This window comes from Rhinolophus sinicus, chromosome 8 (genome assembly GCF_057876585.1).
Source record: "Rhinolophus sinicus isolate RSI-liver-muscle chromosome 8, RSI-T2T, whole genome shotgun sequence".
NCBI classification, from domain to species: Eukaryota; Metazoa; Chordata; class Mammalia; order Chiroptera; family Rhinolophidae; genus Rhinolophus; species Rhinolophus sinicus.
This window is the reverse complement of record NC_142508.1, coordinates 15,290,029-15,305,910: the sequence shown is the minus strand read 5'-3', so window position 1 is coordinate 15,305,910 and position 15,882 is coordinate 15,290,029. Positions and strand designations below refer to the sequence as shown.

Genomic DNA, 15,882 nt, shown 5'->3' with positions numbered 1-15,882 from the left:
AGCTGTCCATAGCTCTCTAGTGCCCCAGCCCGCTGTGGTTGTGGTAAGGCCCAAACCAGGATGATCCCGGGGTGAAAAGCAACTCTGTGCGGTGCTCTGGGGGGGTCTCTGGGTGAAGGCAGCCTGGCAGGGAGAAAGGGCATGTGAGGGAGTGGGTTGCCAGCACAGGGCCTGGGGGAGGGAGCAGCCAGGCTGTTGGCCCGCTGAGACCCAGTGGGCTCCCTACTCGGCAGCGCCCTCTAGGGCTGAGGTGCAGGGCTGCATCTGCCTGAGCGGGAGGACCCCAAGCTCGCTGACCCGCCTGCAAGGGGTGCATGATGTGCTAGCGGCAGCTTGGAAAACACATGCAAGCTGGTGACTCAGCAAACAAGATGCACCCCCCCACCTGCCTTCCTTTCAGCCATCTGGCTCCCGGATTCCCAGGAAAAATGACAGCCTGAAAGAGGATGAGATCCATGCACCTCAGCAAGCCCTGTTTAACCAGAGCTGGGAAGAGAGCCGCAAGCATCACTGCACCTGGCGAGCCACTGAGGCAGTGCTGACAGACAGACAGCACATCCTCTGGAACCCCCTTCTCCACGCCCTGGGGCCAGGAGGACAAGAGGCCTTCAGGCTGAATTTTCAACAGAAACGTGATGCTGTCAGGCTGAGGGCCTGCGGGGGACAGAGGCCCAACGGGAAGGAAGAAACCGGAGGCAACCACGCTGGCCCCCATCTGAGCAGACATCAAACACCCAAAACACACACATCCATAATTCTCTTAGTGATGCCTCCCCCTTCTCTCTCAGTGGCAACACCATGGCTACACCCATGAGGGGCTTGGAATGTTCCTGGTTCCCGCCACAGACACTGGTACATGCAGCCTTCACCGTGGCTCCAACCAACCATCCATGCCATGTCCTATGAAAGCCCTGAGGAAGGGGGGGGGCCACGTTTCCGTACCAAAAGCGGTTTTGCTTAGGCAAGCCCTGCTGTGTTTATGTTTGATGCTCTTTAGCCCTGTCCAGGTCTCTGCACGACACTGGATGGATTTTAGCACTGAGTGTTACATACACCAAGATGCCTCGCTCAGTCCTGGGCAAACTGGGACAGCTGGTCACTCTACCGTTACAATCGTATTTTCCCCGCAAGATGTTCTACTAAAAAGAGGGGGAAGGAGAAAAGGGAAAGGTCCCATGGTTAACATATGTTTGGGGAACACGCTGGGTTACATGAAGATGATGAGGAATGGCTCCGACCATTTGATTTTCCAAGGAAGGGGATAGAGTCGGCAGCGTGTTCCACATGTTTGTGGGTCATGGTTCTCTTTTAGCCTTAAAACAATTTTTATTCATTTGTCATTTATTGCGAGCATAACGATTAATATCTTGAAAACTATACGTTTCCTACAGACAGTTTGGGACACAGCTTGTTTTACGGAGTTGCAAAACCTAAGAAAGAAGGCCCTATGGGGCTAGCCCTGATTTACCATTTGGGTAAACTGAGGCACAGAGCCCTGCCCCACTGGGGTTTAGTGTATTGAGAGCCAAATGCAGCCCTGTGAGCAGCTCCTGTCTTCCTCCCCCTTCTCATCTTTGTGAGGAAATATTCGGCTCCCTCGTTGATGTTAGTTGCGGGACTGCGACCCCATGCACCTCCCCTCCCTTCTCTGGGAAGGAAAACAGAGAAGTAACTGTAGAAAGGCCCACATCATGCTTCACTGCTTGGCCTGGATGGTGTCACTGGGAATTTGGTGCGGGGGGAGTGGGAGGAGTGGGGGTCTTTTGAAGAGTGAGAAAGCTATTTAGAAGGCGAGGGAGAGAGATTCACGTGTGCAGGCTCCACGGGGGCACTGGGCAGGGCTGGCCAGAGCCTTCATCCCGCTGGAAAAGAGCTGTGGGATGTGAGACTCCATCTCACAGTGTGACGGGCAGAACCTGCCGGGATCAGGGTCTGGATGGCTTCAGGAAAACTTCTTTTCACTTAAAGCCCAAAAGTGGAGGGCAGTGCCCTCTAGGGCTGGGGTGAGAAGCACCTGGGTGGAAACAAGAAAGGAGGGGGCCTGGCCACGGAGCCCCTTCTTAGCTAAGCTCACCCTGGCTACCCTAACCTGTGGTGGGACTGTGGTGTACAACTTACCCCCCAGAACTGGGCCCCTCACCCTGAGTGAGCTGGCTGTAGCGCAGTAACTAAACGGGGAAGGGCTGGTTCCCAGGGAAGAGCCACAGAGGAGAAAGCTTGGCCTAGCGAGGTCCAGCTTGGGCGGGAGCAGCAGCAGCGTGTTTCATCGCACCTCACACTGGGCTAAAGCTGAAGCCAATAAAATAAAACTGAAAGTGTCAGGCACACCACCTACGTGATTGTACTGAACCCTCCCTAACGATGGTATCATACCCATTTTACAGCTGGGGAAACAGAGTCCAAGGATCACATCTGAAGTCACAAGGCTAGTAAGTACCAAAGCTCGGACTAAAATCCATGCTTCTAACTTCAAAACCTGGGGCATATGCCAAGCGATTTCAATGTTTCTTCTCTATGACAGCAGAACTTTTTCTCAAAGGAATTCTTATGTGGAGACCTACTATGCAGAACAGATAAAAGGGACATGATGGGGGTGGAACGCGAAGCCCCCCCCCCAAATGGGCCTACTCTGTTTTCCCCTCCAGGTGTGTACCCCAAGCTCTCAGTGGTCCCCAAGGCAGCTCACAGAACACCTCATCGAGTCTCCATGGACCAAACTCCTAAGATAGTATAGTATCTCCCTCCGCCCTGTACTCGACCCACTGAGGTGGGGAGGGGAGGATGGGGTGCAGAAACACTTTTTTGCCACCCAGTGGGAGAAAGCAGGTCCCCCCATGCCTTCCGTGGTGCAGGCCCTGCTCATGGGTAGTATCCAGGATACATCAGTTAATTGGTACTGAGGCTAAGGGACCTGAGTGGGAGGAAGCCCGGTTTCCTTGTGCTTCCCAAGGAACTGCTTGCTCGTCAGTACAGAAAGGCTGGAGCCCCGAAAAACAAGGGCTAAGCTGGAAGTGGCTCAGCCAGAAGGCAGCAAAGCCTCAGGTCATCGAGGACAACTGCTTGTAGTTCTCTCAAGCATATGCAAAGTTGATCTGACCGGAAGGTGAGGACAGAGGCCACGCAGTGAAACCCAAGGTTTTCAGGGACAGGGTCCATGGTGGCATTTGCCAGTGACCTACTGCAATATCCATCCTTTGCTTTGTCTTTATAACTGAACCACTGGTTTTTGGTTGGGCATATGGGTGCCTGAAATAAAAATTACCCGTCCCTAAGGCAAGTACTACTCCCTGCTTCCCTTGCAGCTAGGTGTGGCCACAGGACTAAGTTCCATCCAACAACTGTGACTGAAAGTGTTGTGTGTGGCTTCTGGCAGGTAACCTCAAAAGAGCTACAGGCTTTTTATTCCTTTCTCCTGACATCTGGAGCCCCAGTAGCCATCTTGGACCATGAGGCAGCATGTTAGTGGTGGCGGAATCACTATATCAGCCCTCTGAAACATCTGTTACATAAAAGGATATAACTTCTGTTTTGTTTACTGCACTATTTCCTTCTAGTTGCTTTGAGCAGCCAAATCAAATTCTAACAAGCTCTAATCTTCACCCAAAGAGTCCTTTGGGTGGGAGGCCCAGAAGCAGATATGAGGCAGCCACACCCCCCACTGCTCCCCTCCTCCCTCCCTGCTCTCATGCCCATGTGTTTGTTCCTCCAAACCCCAGCCTGCCGGCCACCTGCCTCTCTTCTTCTGGAATGAGGTTAGGAGCTTTGCAGTTAGAAAGTTTAGAGCTGGCAGGTAAGCCTTTGCGTTCTAAACCAGCTCTGCCACCCATCCACTCACTCACTCACTCACTCTTTCATTCAGTACATATTTACTGAAAGTCCGCTATGTGCCAGGTACTGTTCTAGGTGCTGTGGTTATAGCACTGAACAGAAGTCCCTGCCCTCATGGAACTTAGGGGAGACACAGACAAAGAAAATGAGTGGACTCGGGTGATAAGTGCTATGGAGAACAAGCAGAGTAACGGGACATGGGTGTGTTATACAAGGTGGTCTGAAGGCCTCTCTGAGAAGGTGACATTCAAGCAGATAGCTGGTGGAAGTGAGGGAGTGAAGCACATGGATACTTGGAAGAAGAGCTGGTTGTGTGATCTGTGAGGCCTCAATGTCTGGGCCTCAGTTTCCCCTCTCTGGAATGGTCTATGAGACAGAGGCTGTCCAAAGGCCACCTCGTGCTTCCACAGCTGGAGACTAGCTCCAGTCAACATGTTCAGAGCACAGGAGTCAGTCAGACTGGATGGGGACAGAGGGGCCCCTAGGACAAAGCTCTGTGCACTTCACATAAGAAAGGGGCATGGCTTCGGCCTCACACCGAGCCAATAAGTCTAAGAATTACAAAGTGTCCTTGCCTCCCCATCCTCCCTTCTATGTTGACCTGGGTCAGGGAGTTGCAAAGTTAGATATCAGACAGTGATGGACTCCTGGTCAGCCCATGCGTGGCTCTGGGAGGGCCCCCTGGACCCCAACCCAGGGCTGCATGGCAAGCCTTACTCAGTCATTCCTCAGAATTCTCTTTGCCCTGGGCTGAGGCACACAGCCTTCCGGCAACGACAATTGGCGGACGGGGTGCCACCCTGCGCCCTGGCCCTAGGGAAGTTTGAGGTGGCTGACCCGAGGGGGATACGTCTACAAAGGAAGAGTGGGTGGTGGTGGAAGTGGTGTGTGTCGGGAAAGGGGTGGGAACAGAGGGAGGATGGGCCAGAAGGCCAAGCTAAGCCAGGGGTCTGTGCTGGCCACTGCTCTAATGATCCAGGGTGGGGCCAGGGCTCAGAGTAAAGACAAGAACTCAGGGCTCAGAGTAAAGGGGGGGGGGAGGGGCCACTCCTGAATCTGCAGTTGATTGCAGCATTTGTTCGCTGGTCATCTAAAAAGCATTTGTACCCACCTGTTTGTTCCAGGTTCTGGCTGGGTGCTGTGGACACAACAGAGTGCCCAGGCAATGGGAGACACAGATGGTCGCCATGCATGGAGGCCAGCACTGGGACACTCTCAGAGAGCCTGACTCTTGAGTAACAAAGGGCTCCCAGCCTCAGCTTACCCTGATGGTGGAGTGGTGGGGAGAGTCTGAGCACAGTACAGAGCTGTCACCATCATGCAGCCCTTTCTGAAAGGGTTTTAATGAGTTTTCTCCATTGCCCAGGACAGAATAGCCCTGAAAGGGCCCGTGTCTAGTATCGGCATGCACCTGCCCACACGTCTCCTGGGAAGAATTCACTGTGAATCACTAGGCACTCGGGCAAATGACTCCCACAGCCTGGTGTGCATTCCCTCATGTGAAACGTGAGCAATGTAGATGTTTTCCAGAAGGCTCCCCAGCTCTAGAGTTCTGCATTCTATGATTTTCTAGTTGACGTGGACATGGTGTGGAAGTCACCTTTAGCCAATTGAATTCTACTTTGTATACAGCCTACTTGAAGGACTCTTAGGGGGAACACTACTGCAAATCTGAGGGTCTTTTGTGTAGAGTCTCTGGAAGGCGTTTCTTAAGAGAATGCCTACAGTCGTGAGGCTTGCCTGGCCCGAGGTGTCACAGTTCCAGACCTGCCACCTCATGTGATCTAACAGCCCCAACAGTGGACAGGACACAAGACAAGGAGAGGTCCATGCGACCTCATCCGTGTCCCTGGGAACAGAACATGACAGGAACACACACCCGCACCCGCTGAGCTCCGAGCCGTGCTTTGTTCCCCGTGGGCACAAATAGGAAGTGAACCCAGAGCGCCCCCAGCCTCAGGGTCTGAGGAAGTGTGTGGAGGTCTTGGGCTGAGGCCAGTGGGAAGGGGCGGGCAGAGGAAGGACACCTTTGTCCAGTTATGTGGGAGGGCTTGCACCTGGCAGGCCTGCCGAGGGCCCCTGGAGTGTGAGGGGGGGAAGCAGGCCCTTCCCAGCGTAGGCGCCAGGGAATCCCAACCGCCCAGCCATGAAGTGCAGTGAGCGGTCCCGAGGGTGCTTCCTACCTCCCTTAGGAGTGGAGGGCCTCCAGCTAAGCGCGCTTCTGTCCTCACAGCAGTGACTGGTCTGGTCTGGGATGCCAAGCCCAGAAGCCTGGACCCTGGACAACTGCTCCCACCGGCTCAGCTGCGGCAGGAGCCCAGTGCCCAGGATGCGAGCTGGCCTGGGCTCGCCTTCCAGAGAGCCTGCAGCCAGGGGCTAAGGCCAGGTCCCCTCAGCTCAACAGTCCAGATAAAACTCCAAGCAACTGCTCAGTGCCCCACACTGACCTGGGCCCTCAGGGACCTCACGGCATGGTGGGGGAGACATCCAACAGACGATGGAACACAGCTGGTTCCATCTAGGAAAGCAGGGAGGGCTTCTCAGCCCGATGACACCTGAGGACGGGTGGGAATTTACTCTCCAGCCCTCCGTGATCAGGGGAACTCGAACCAAGTGGCGTTCCCTTCCTCTCTCAGCTTCCAAAGGGCTGAGACACCCACCCAGCAGGAGCCCCTCTCCCTTCAGACATGGATTCCTGAGGAAAGGCGGATGGAGTGCAGCCTCCATGCTGCCTGGGCCGCCTCCCCCCCCTCACCCCCCCCACCCACCCCCGCCTGGGCCACCTCTCCCCCCTGCCTGGCCCGCCTTCCCCCCAGCTGTGCTGTACCTCCTCTAGGCCCAGGAGGACTCCCATATCCTCCCTGGTGTGCCAAGCTCCCTTCCTCTGCCCTTTCTTGGGTGGCCACACCCCACAGCCCTGACCAAGCTGCCATCTGGTGCCTTGGTACCCCTCATTCTTCTCATCCCTTCCCAGCCTAGCCCCTGTACCTCCTCTTCTCAGGCCTGCTTAGACCAGTCTGCTCCCAACCCTCCCCATATCTGCTCACTCCTGCCTCAAAGCCGTGCCCAAGCAGCACCATACTGGGACACCCTGTCCCCTCTCCCTATCCCCTGGAACTTTCTCTCCGGGCTCTGAAAGCTCACCTCCTCCCACAAAATCTTCCTGCAGCTCACTGAGCCCATCTCAGGAACCGCAGCCTCTGATCTGTGCCTCCCCCACACCTTGCTATTCATTCAGCCTCAGAGGCCCTAAGAAGTGGTCTGCCATCCCACACTGACCCTTTTACTTTAAAATCCCCATGTGAACCCCCACCTCCCTCGGGAAGATTTGCCCACATCACCCAATCCCAAATCTCAGTGCTTTTTAACACATGCCTCCCTTTGCCACACCATGTGGCACTGAAGCTCCAGTTCTCGTCACTACATATCCCCTAACCCCCCGCCCCAAACACGAGCAGAATCCCGATTCCGGGTGCCGTAACTGACCAAGTGCACAGTACACATGCTTCATGAATCGCAATACCCAGGATTTACTGAGCTCGACCATGAGCTGGGTACAATGTCCAGCTCATCGCATCAGTTATCTCAGGACAACCTGCAGGTTAGAGATTTGTTACCATTTTATACATGAGGAAACTGAGGCTCAGAGGTACAACTTAGATGTGGTTCAACCAAATGGGTATCAAACCAAAAAGCCCTAATAGGTTGTCAGGCCCCTGGTTGAGTGCTGTTCATGCTATGGGCTGCGGGATCCACCTGTCTAAGAAGCTAAGCTCGAGGAGACCTGTCCTGGGATAATTCCTTTGTTAAGAAGGAGACTCACACTATAAGTCCATGTTTTTTTTAGACTCAAATCACAGGATTCCAGCAGCTTTTTGGGGGTCGCGCGATCCCTGATGGCTGTGGCCCAGGTAGCCACACCTTCAGAAGGGCAGAGATGGAGCAGTCCTTCCTGACTCCCTCCACAGCCACTAAACACCAAACTGCACCCCTCAGCCTTTCCTGGCCTCCGTGTATGCAAATAATAACATATCCCCTTGCTGCTTTTCAAAGCTCTTCCCTTCATTACTGAATATTCTAATCGTCGCATTTTAGGGGAGCTCAGAAAGGCCAAGTGACTTGTTGGTGGGGAAGGGAGCAGGGATCTGGGTTTGCATTTATCCCATATCAAGCTCCTACCACGTGCCATGCCCTCTGCTAGGCTTCAGGAGGGCATCCTGGAAGAGGCAGGGTTTCCAGGCTGTGCCCAGATGCCAGGGAAGACGGTCGCTGCCTTGAAACCAGCAAAAGTTGGGCTTGCAGGTTTTCCCAGGGGTGGCTCCAGACCACCTCCTCTTAGGGCAGGCAGGGGTCTCATCCCACAGCCAGCATCCTCTCCTCAAAGCTCAGCGTCGTTAAGCTCAGGAGCCCTGGGAACTAGCCCATCTCCCCTCTTGTTGGCACTAAGAGTCTCCTGGCAGAAAGGTGCTCACTGAAGTCAGCGGCCCTGAAAGCAGGGCTGAGGAGAGCGGCCCTCCCCTGGCATCTTCTCAGCCCTGCAGGTTGTGCAAATCTTCAGCTGACTGCCATCTCAGAGCCATTCCTCAGATTGGTTAGGACCGGTTCCTCACGGGGCGGCCCCTCCTCCCCTCCTCCACTGGGAGTGCCCTTTCCTTTCAGGCCAGGCTGGTGGAGTCTCAGCGACACCCACCCTCCCCGGTGCCTAAGCCTGCGTGCTCTGAACGCCCTTCCCACCACCAAAGGTTGCCTGCAGTGCAGGTGCAGAGAGGGGATTGCATTGCTAGTCCATCTCACTCTCTCCCTGAGTTTAGTCCCGAATGCCAGCACCTGGCAGCAGCAGGGTCCCTTCTCTGTCTGGGCTCTCCCCACAGTCCTCCTGACACTAGGGTAGGAACGTCACTCTTTCTCTCTGAGGACACGTGCACCCGTGACGGAGAAGGAAATGTACCTCTCTCTGGGGCGGAGACTACAGCTGTTCCTAGGAGCTTTGGAACATATGCTCTGGTTGGATTTGCAGCCACCGCCTGTCCCCCCAAAAGGGTAACATTTCACCTTTAGAAGGAACATGGGTGTGGGGGGGGTCTAAGGTGCAGCTCAAGCGGCATGAGAAAAGTTCCTGTTGATACAAAGGGGCTGGAGGCGGTCTCACTGCCCTGGCAATGAGTTAAGAGTGGGTCTGTTCCTTTGGTGGCATGCAGGCAGGAACCCTATTCAGGTGACTGTGTGACCATGGAAAGTATACTTATTCGCCCTCCACCTGCCCCAGCACGGGCTAGGTGAGCTGAGCCTGCACATGTTGCTTGGGAAAACCTCTGCGAACGAGTAACACATCACCCGCGTGGGCCGTTAGTGGAGGCTTGTCACCTGCTTCGTGGACTTTCTCATGACCCTCCAGCCTGCCGCTTTGCGTATAATCAGTCTACACAATACCGTCCCTCATGCCCCGTGATCAGGTCCTGGGGGTCTCGCGGAAGCATGGAGCCTCGTGCCGCAAGTCCCGGCTTTCTTCGCCAGCAAACCCATTCCGCACCGTCGCGCCCCCGTTTTCCCAGGCACAATCCACCGCCCACTACACGCGAACCGAGACCCAGGAAAAATCCACGCTCGCGCCCGGCACCTACGGCGTTCTCGGAATTGGAAGGGGCACAGACCGTACAAGGTCAGGACTCTGCGCGTGGCCCCAGCGGGAGGTGCGCGGAGAGGCAGCTCTGGGTCAGGCCACGAGGCGCGGCGGGCTCCCCGCAGACCAGCCCGGCTGGGGTCGCACTGCCACGATGGGGACTCGGCAGAGCCCGGGCCACAACTCACCATTCTGGGAGAGCGACGGAAGTGGCAGCAGCAACCGCAGCAGCAGCGCCAAGAGCGGCAGCGCGCAGCGCATCGTGTCCTGGCGGCGGGCCCGGAGCAGGTGGCTGTGGGATTGGCGGAGGGTCCCAGTACCCAGGCGGCGGGAGCGTGGGCGCCGCTCGCGGAGGCCTGGCGGTGGCTGCGGCGGCCGGCGGTGACCTGGAGCTCCGGAGTCGCGCTCCGGCGGCCCCTCCTCTCGGCCGCTGCCGCAGAGCGGGGCTGGGGCGCGGAGCCAGGCGGCAGAGGAGCGGCGCTGCTGCGTCGCGGGCGGTGTCTGCGCGGCTGCGGTCCGACTGGCGGCTGCGGCGACTCCCGTCCCGTCCGCGCCGGCCCCCGCCCCCTCCCCCAGGAGCGCGCCGGCGGCGGCGGGGCCGGGCGGGGCCCAGCAGGGCGGGCGCTGGGCCGTGAACAATGAGCAGTGGAGGAAACTCCGCCCTGGAGCGCGGCGGGCGGGGGAGCGCGGGAGTGTGTGTGTGAGTGTGAGTGTGAGTGTGAGAGTGTGTGCGCGCGCGCGTGTGTACGCCCGGCGGGGGGGGGGGTGCTGTGGGCAGGAGTTTGAGTGTGAGCGCGGGGGGGGGGGGGCTGTGTGCGGGACCGCACCCCGCCCGCGCGGCTCACAGGTGTCGCTCGCCTTGCTTTTGTGGGGTCCGAGGGGGAACCCCACACTGCCCCGGCCCTCGCAGTCCGTTTCCGGAGCGAGATGCCCCTCCTCCCCTCCCCCCAGCCTTATGTGTCGGCTCAGGACCCTGCGAAGCCTCCCGCTGCCGCGCGTTCTGCAGCGCCCGCGAAGCACGTCTCCCACCTGTCAGGTGCAGCTCACCTGCGGGCGGGCGGACACTCCGCAGGACTTTCTGAGCAGGTCCGTGCTGCAGACTGTGTACTGGGCACTCTCGACTCATTCGTTGCTTAATTTCTCCTAGCCTACGTTCCTCACCTGTTAAATTGAGGTGATGGTAAAGATAATAATAATTACACCTTTTTAAGGAATTAATATGTGCCAGTCTAAGAGCTTTACATGTATGAACTCATTTACTCTTCACAGCATCCATATTTTTAGCCTCACTTGAGTCAAAAAGAGGTTAAACTTGATCAAGATCACACAACTGGTGAGTGGCAAACCTGCCTTCCAGAGCACTTTGGAGAAATACTCTGCACAATCGCTGGCAAATAGTAATATCTCAATAAGAATTAGCTAGTATTTTTACTCTTATGTATACAGAACAGCAGTAAAGGTTCAGGGCTCTGAGGTCAAAACCGACTTGGGCTCGAAACCTAGCGGTTGTAAGACCCTGAGCGAGTTACTCTGGACGTGGGTTTTTTGCGTCTGCGTTATCGGGATAGCAACGCCTACCTCAGAGGGTGCTTCTGAGACTTAAACTAAGTTAATGGGGGAAGAGCACTTAGCCCGGGGCCAGGATGCGGAAAGCCTCAAAGAACGAAGCGGCCAGCACTGGACGTCAGGGTGAGAAATTTGCAAACTTAGAATGGGGGGTGTGAGTTGAATTCCATAAACCGAGTTAACCCGGTGAAAGAACAACAAAGAAGCACCCCTCCTTTTTTTTCAAAAGCTGCTGGCGGAGGTGGGGTGGGGGAAAATGCAGATCCTGGAGCCCCCTGCAGAGGAGGCTCGGCGGCGGCGGCGCGGGTCTGGGAAAAAGGGGAACGCAGACCTAAAGTGGGAGGGGTGATTAACCCTGGGGGGGCGGGGGGGGGGACTGCACGGATTTGGCTCATGTGTCTCGTGGGTTGATAATCTGGAGTTTCTGCCTGACGGATCTCGGAGGGAAGCAAGGTCCCCAGGACCCAGCCTCTGTGCCAAGGACCATGGACTCCTTGAGCCTCTCAGCTCCAAGTCGGGTGCGCGCAGGCGCCGCACAGCATCTCCAGAGCCGCGAAGGAAGCCCTGGCGCCCTGGCTGCGGTGCCACTACAACCAGGCTTCAAGGTTGGGAAGGGCTGACCCCACTGTTTTCATCAGGAAGTTTCTGCAGAATCGTTCTGGCCCTGGTTTCAAAGCCGCATATGGGAAAGACAGAGGGTGTTCCGTATCAATACTCTGTGTGTGTGTGTGTGTGTGTGTGTGTGTGTGTGTGTGTGTGAGAGAGAGAGAGAGAGAGAGAGAGAGAGAGAGAGAGAGAGAGACTATCATTGACGTTTTAATATCCATGTCAACAAAAGGCTTGTTTTTCTGTCTGAAACCAGGTATACTTTTTTTTTAACCTTGAACAATATTTTTTTATTAGTTTCAGGTGTACAAAACAACATAATGATTAGACATTTACACCCCTCACAAAGTGATCACCCCCCCAAGTCTACTACCCATCTGACATCATACATGGCTTTTGTAATACCATTGACTATGTTCCCTATGCTGTACTTTACATCCCCTGACTACGTGTATATGTATATTTTATTACAGTTGACCTTCAATATTATATTAGTTTCAAGTGTACAGCACAGTGGTGAGGCATTTATATAATCTATTACGTGATCCCCCCAGTAAGTCTAGTGCCCATCTGACACGCTACGTAGTCTTTAGAACATTACTGATTATATTCTCTATACTGTATTTCACATCCCCATGACTATTTTGAGACTACCAATTTGTACTTCTTAATCCTTTCACCTTTTTCATCCAGTCCCCAAACCTCCTCCCATCTAGCAACCATCAGTTTGTTCTCTGTATTTATTAGTCTATTTCTATTTTATTTGTTTGTTTATTGTGTTCTTTAGGTTATACATATAAGAGAGATCATATGGTATTTGTCTTTCTCAGTCTGGTTTATTTCATTTAGCATAATGTTCTCTAGGTCCATCCATGTTGTTGCAAATGGTAAGATTTCATTCTTTCTTATGGCAGAGTAATACTCCATTGTGTAAATGTACCAGTTTCTTTATCCAATCGTCTATTGATGGGCATTTCAGTTGTTTCCTGGCTATTGTGAATAGCGCTGCAGTAAACAGGGGTGCATATATTTTTTCAAATTAGTGTTTTGGATTTCTTTGGATAAATATCCAGGAGTGGAATTGCTGGGTCATAAGGTAGTTCTATTTTTTATATTTTGAGGAACCTCCATACTGATTTCCATAGTGTCTGCACCAATTTGCAAACCCACCAACAGTGCACAAGGGTTCCCTTTTCTCCACATCCTCACCAATACTTGTTTGTCGACTTATTGATAATAGCCATTGTGACAGGACTGAGATGGTATCTCATAGTGGTTTTTATTTGCATTTCTCTGATGATTAGTGATGTTGAGCATCTTTTCACATGTCTATTGGCCATCTGTATGCCCTCTTCAGAGAAAAAGGTGTTGAGTTGTATGACTTTTGGTGTTGAGTTGTATGACTTTTTTAAAATTTTGGATATTAACCCCTGATCAGATATATCATTGGCAAATGTCTTCTCCCACTCAGTAGGATGTCTTTTGGTTTTGTTGATGGTTTCCTTTGCTGTGAAAACACTTTTTTAGTTTGATGTAGTCCCGTTTGTTTCTTTTTTCTTTTGTTTCCCTTGCCTGAGGAAATAATCAGTAAAAATATAACTAAGGTAATGTCTGAGAGTTTATTTCTTATATTGTCTTGTAGGTTTCAGGTCTTACATTTAAGTCTCTAATCCATTTTGGGTTTATTCTTGTATATTGACCTAAAAAGTTGGTCCACTTCATTTTTTTTTTTTTTTTGCATGTATCTGTCCAGTTTTCCCAGAACCATTATTGAATAGACTGTCTTTACCTCAATGTAAATTCTTGCTTCTTTTGTCATGGATTAAATGACCATATAGGCATGGATTTATTTCTGGGCTCTCTATTCTGTTCCATTGATCTATGTCTCTGTCTTTATGCCAATACCATGCTGTTTTATAGTATGATTTGAGATCAGGTAGTGTGATACCTCCAGCTTTGTTCTTATTTCTCAGGATTGCCATGGCTATTCCGAGTCTTTTATGGTTCCACATCAATTTTAGAATTAATCCCTTTTTGCTGTGGCTGTGGGCTCTCGGCGGCCTGGGAAACGTTTGCTGGTGGGCAGCTCTCAGGAAGCTGCAGGCCTGAGACGGGCGGTGGCTGGCTGCGGTGTTCTCAGGGCACCGTGCAAAGTGGTCACACACCTGGCATAAGAACTGAATCTGCATTAACTTTGTAAAACCACCGGCCACATCTCGTGACTCCCTTAGACTCCACCCCACCCAGCTAGTGGGAGAAGCGTCCATGACTGTGGGCCCAGAGGAAGAAGCCGGTCGAAAGGGAAAAGTTAGAGGAGAAGGGCTGTGAAGCAGAGAGAGAAGGACTGATCTCAGGCAAAAGGAACTTTATCGCTGAACGTTCGGGACTGAGACACTGTCATGGCTGATGAGACGTAGCCTTGGGCTGAGTCAGTCAAAATTTGAATCCCTGCCTTCGCTGTAATAACCGTGTGAACTTGAACTTTTACTTAACCTCTCTAAGTCACAGTCTCCTCTTCTATCAAATAAATAATGACATCCATTTTGCAGGATCACCGTGAGAATGTGAGGGAGTGTAGATGCCTAGTTGACCAGCTCAGTAAATGGAAGGTAATATTTTTATGTCAGCAGAACTGCTCCACTGCCCACATCTTCCTATTACTTTCACTTCTGTGAGGAGCCCTGGGCAACAGGGACTTTACTCTATGCTCTTTCCCACCGTTGCTCTTCAGCAAGCATTTTCCTTCTCGGAAGCCCTGCATGCTGGATCAGAAGAGAAGGTCATGCCCCAGAGCAGCGCCATGAAGAGGTTTTTCCAGGACAGCTGGATCCAGTGCAGGCCAGGGCTGTGGGTTACAGAATCAGCTTATCCCTCCCCATCAAATGCAATGGAACTGCGTGGGTCCCCAGGAAACAGCCTGCACCGGCATCCTTGGAATTCCCAAACACCTCAAATTCAGAGAGAGCCTGGGGCTCAGGAAGTGTCAGAGCTCTCTGGCCCAAAGCCCTCCTCACATGGGAACAAAACTGAAAGGCCTGGAGAGCTGATCTGACTTGTTCTTCCTCACCCAACTGGTAAACAGTGTTGGTTCCAGAACAAGTCTCGAACTCCAGCCCCTGTTCCAGCATACTCCATTGCCTGGCTCTCAGGATTTTCCTCATTCATGCATCTGTGTCCCAGGCTGTCTGTCTCCCAACTCAAAAAGCCACAGGTGCCATCATGAGAACAAAGGAAGCTGTCCCGTGGAGATGAAACGGTGAGGGAGATGTGAGTCCATTCCTAATTAAGTTTGAATAAAAGAAGACTTTGGCTCAGTCTTCCTGATACCTACACCCCAACTTGCTTTCCAATATCATCTCCTACTTAGACCCTGACCTCTTAGCCCCATATTCCTCTGCCCTGTGCAATAAAAACAGCACGCAACTACCTACTTCCACCCTGGCCGCTGACCAGGGCCAGAACGTGTGCTGGAGTGGTATTGCATGGAGCTCTGCCTGTACTCTGGGCACATGCTAAGCACTACTTTCCTAAAGTGATTTAATCTTCATGTAATCTGGAGCGCTAAATACTATATGTTACCATGAACTCATTTTGCAGATGCGAAAACCAAAACGTGATTTGCCTGGCATCCGCCGGAAGGTAGATGTAGCTTTGTTTCGTGGCCCTCCTCTCTGGTTGTTGGCATCCAAGTTCTCAGGGAGCTCCGAGCTCCTAGAGGAAAGGGTTGTGGCTGGTTCTCCTTTGTACCCTCGGTGGCTCTGCCTCTGCGTCTTGCACCCTCGCCTCCCTCCTGCCTTCCCTCCACCTGCCACCAGAGTGTTGTCCTCAGAATCAGATGTGACCCTGTCCTCACCTGCTCGAACTCTTGTCCACTTTCCTGTTGCCCAAATTCCCGAGCACGGCATTCCAGGTCTCCAAATTCTGGCCCCAACTAGCCTTTCCATCTTCTCCCACCGAGAGTGAGGAGGCTCTTTATACTCAACTCTGACCCTCATGTTTCCCTTCAAGACTTTGCATTTGCTTCTCCTTGTGTCAAGTTAATCCACCTACCACCTGCCCTAGTGTTCGAAGGCTCAGAGATCATGCAGTCTTTTCTGATCTGGCCCTCACCCCTCAGGTCCTAAGAGGTGGTCCATTCTACCCGGCAGAACCCATAGTGGGCCAGCCAGTTATTATTCACAGGAACAGCTACCTTCGTGAAGGTTTATTATGTACCAGGGAAGCCTGGGATACCGGTGATTCATTTACTCTTCACGTTAGAA

General features: G+C 53.1%; 1 protein-coding gene across 1 annotated transcript in view; it reads right to left on the bottom strand.

Moving 5' to 3' along the window:
* The window catches only part of PODXL (podocalyxin like), a 53,501-nt gene extending 37,976 nt beyond the window's left edge, over positions 1-15,525 (bottom strand). The window contains exons 1-3 of the mRNA XM_088800406.1: positions 15,200-15,525; positions 14,322-14,382; positions 9,637-10,477 (exon numbers count right to left, since the gene is read on the bottom strand). Coding sequence (XP_088656532.1) covers positions 9,637-10,477; positions 14,322-14,382; positions 15,200-15,525 — 1,228 coding nt within the window. The remainder of the gene's footprint in view (positions 1-9,636; positions 10,478-14,321; positions 14,383-15,199) is intronic.
* Between the last annotated feature and the right edge of the window lie 357 nt (positions 15,526-15,882).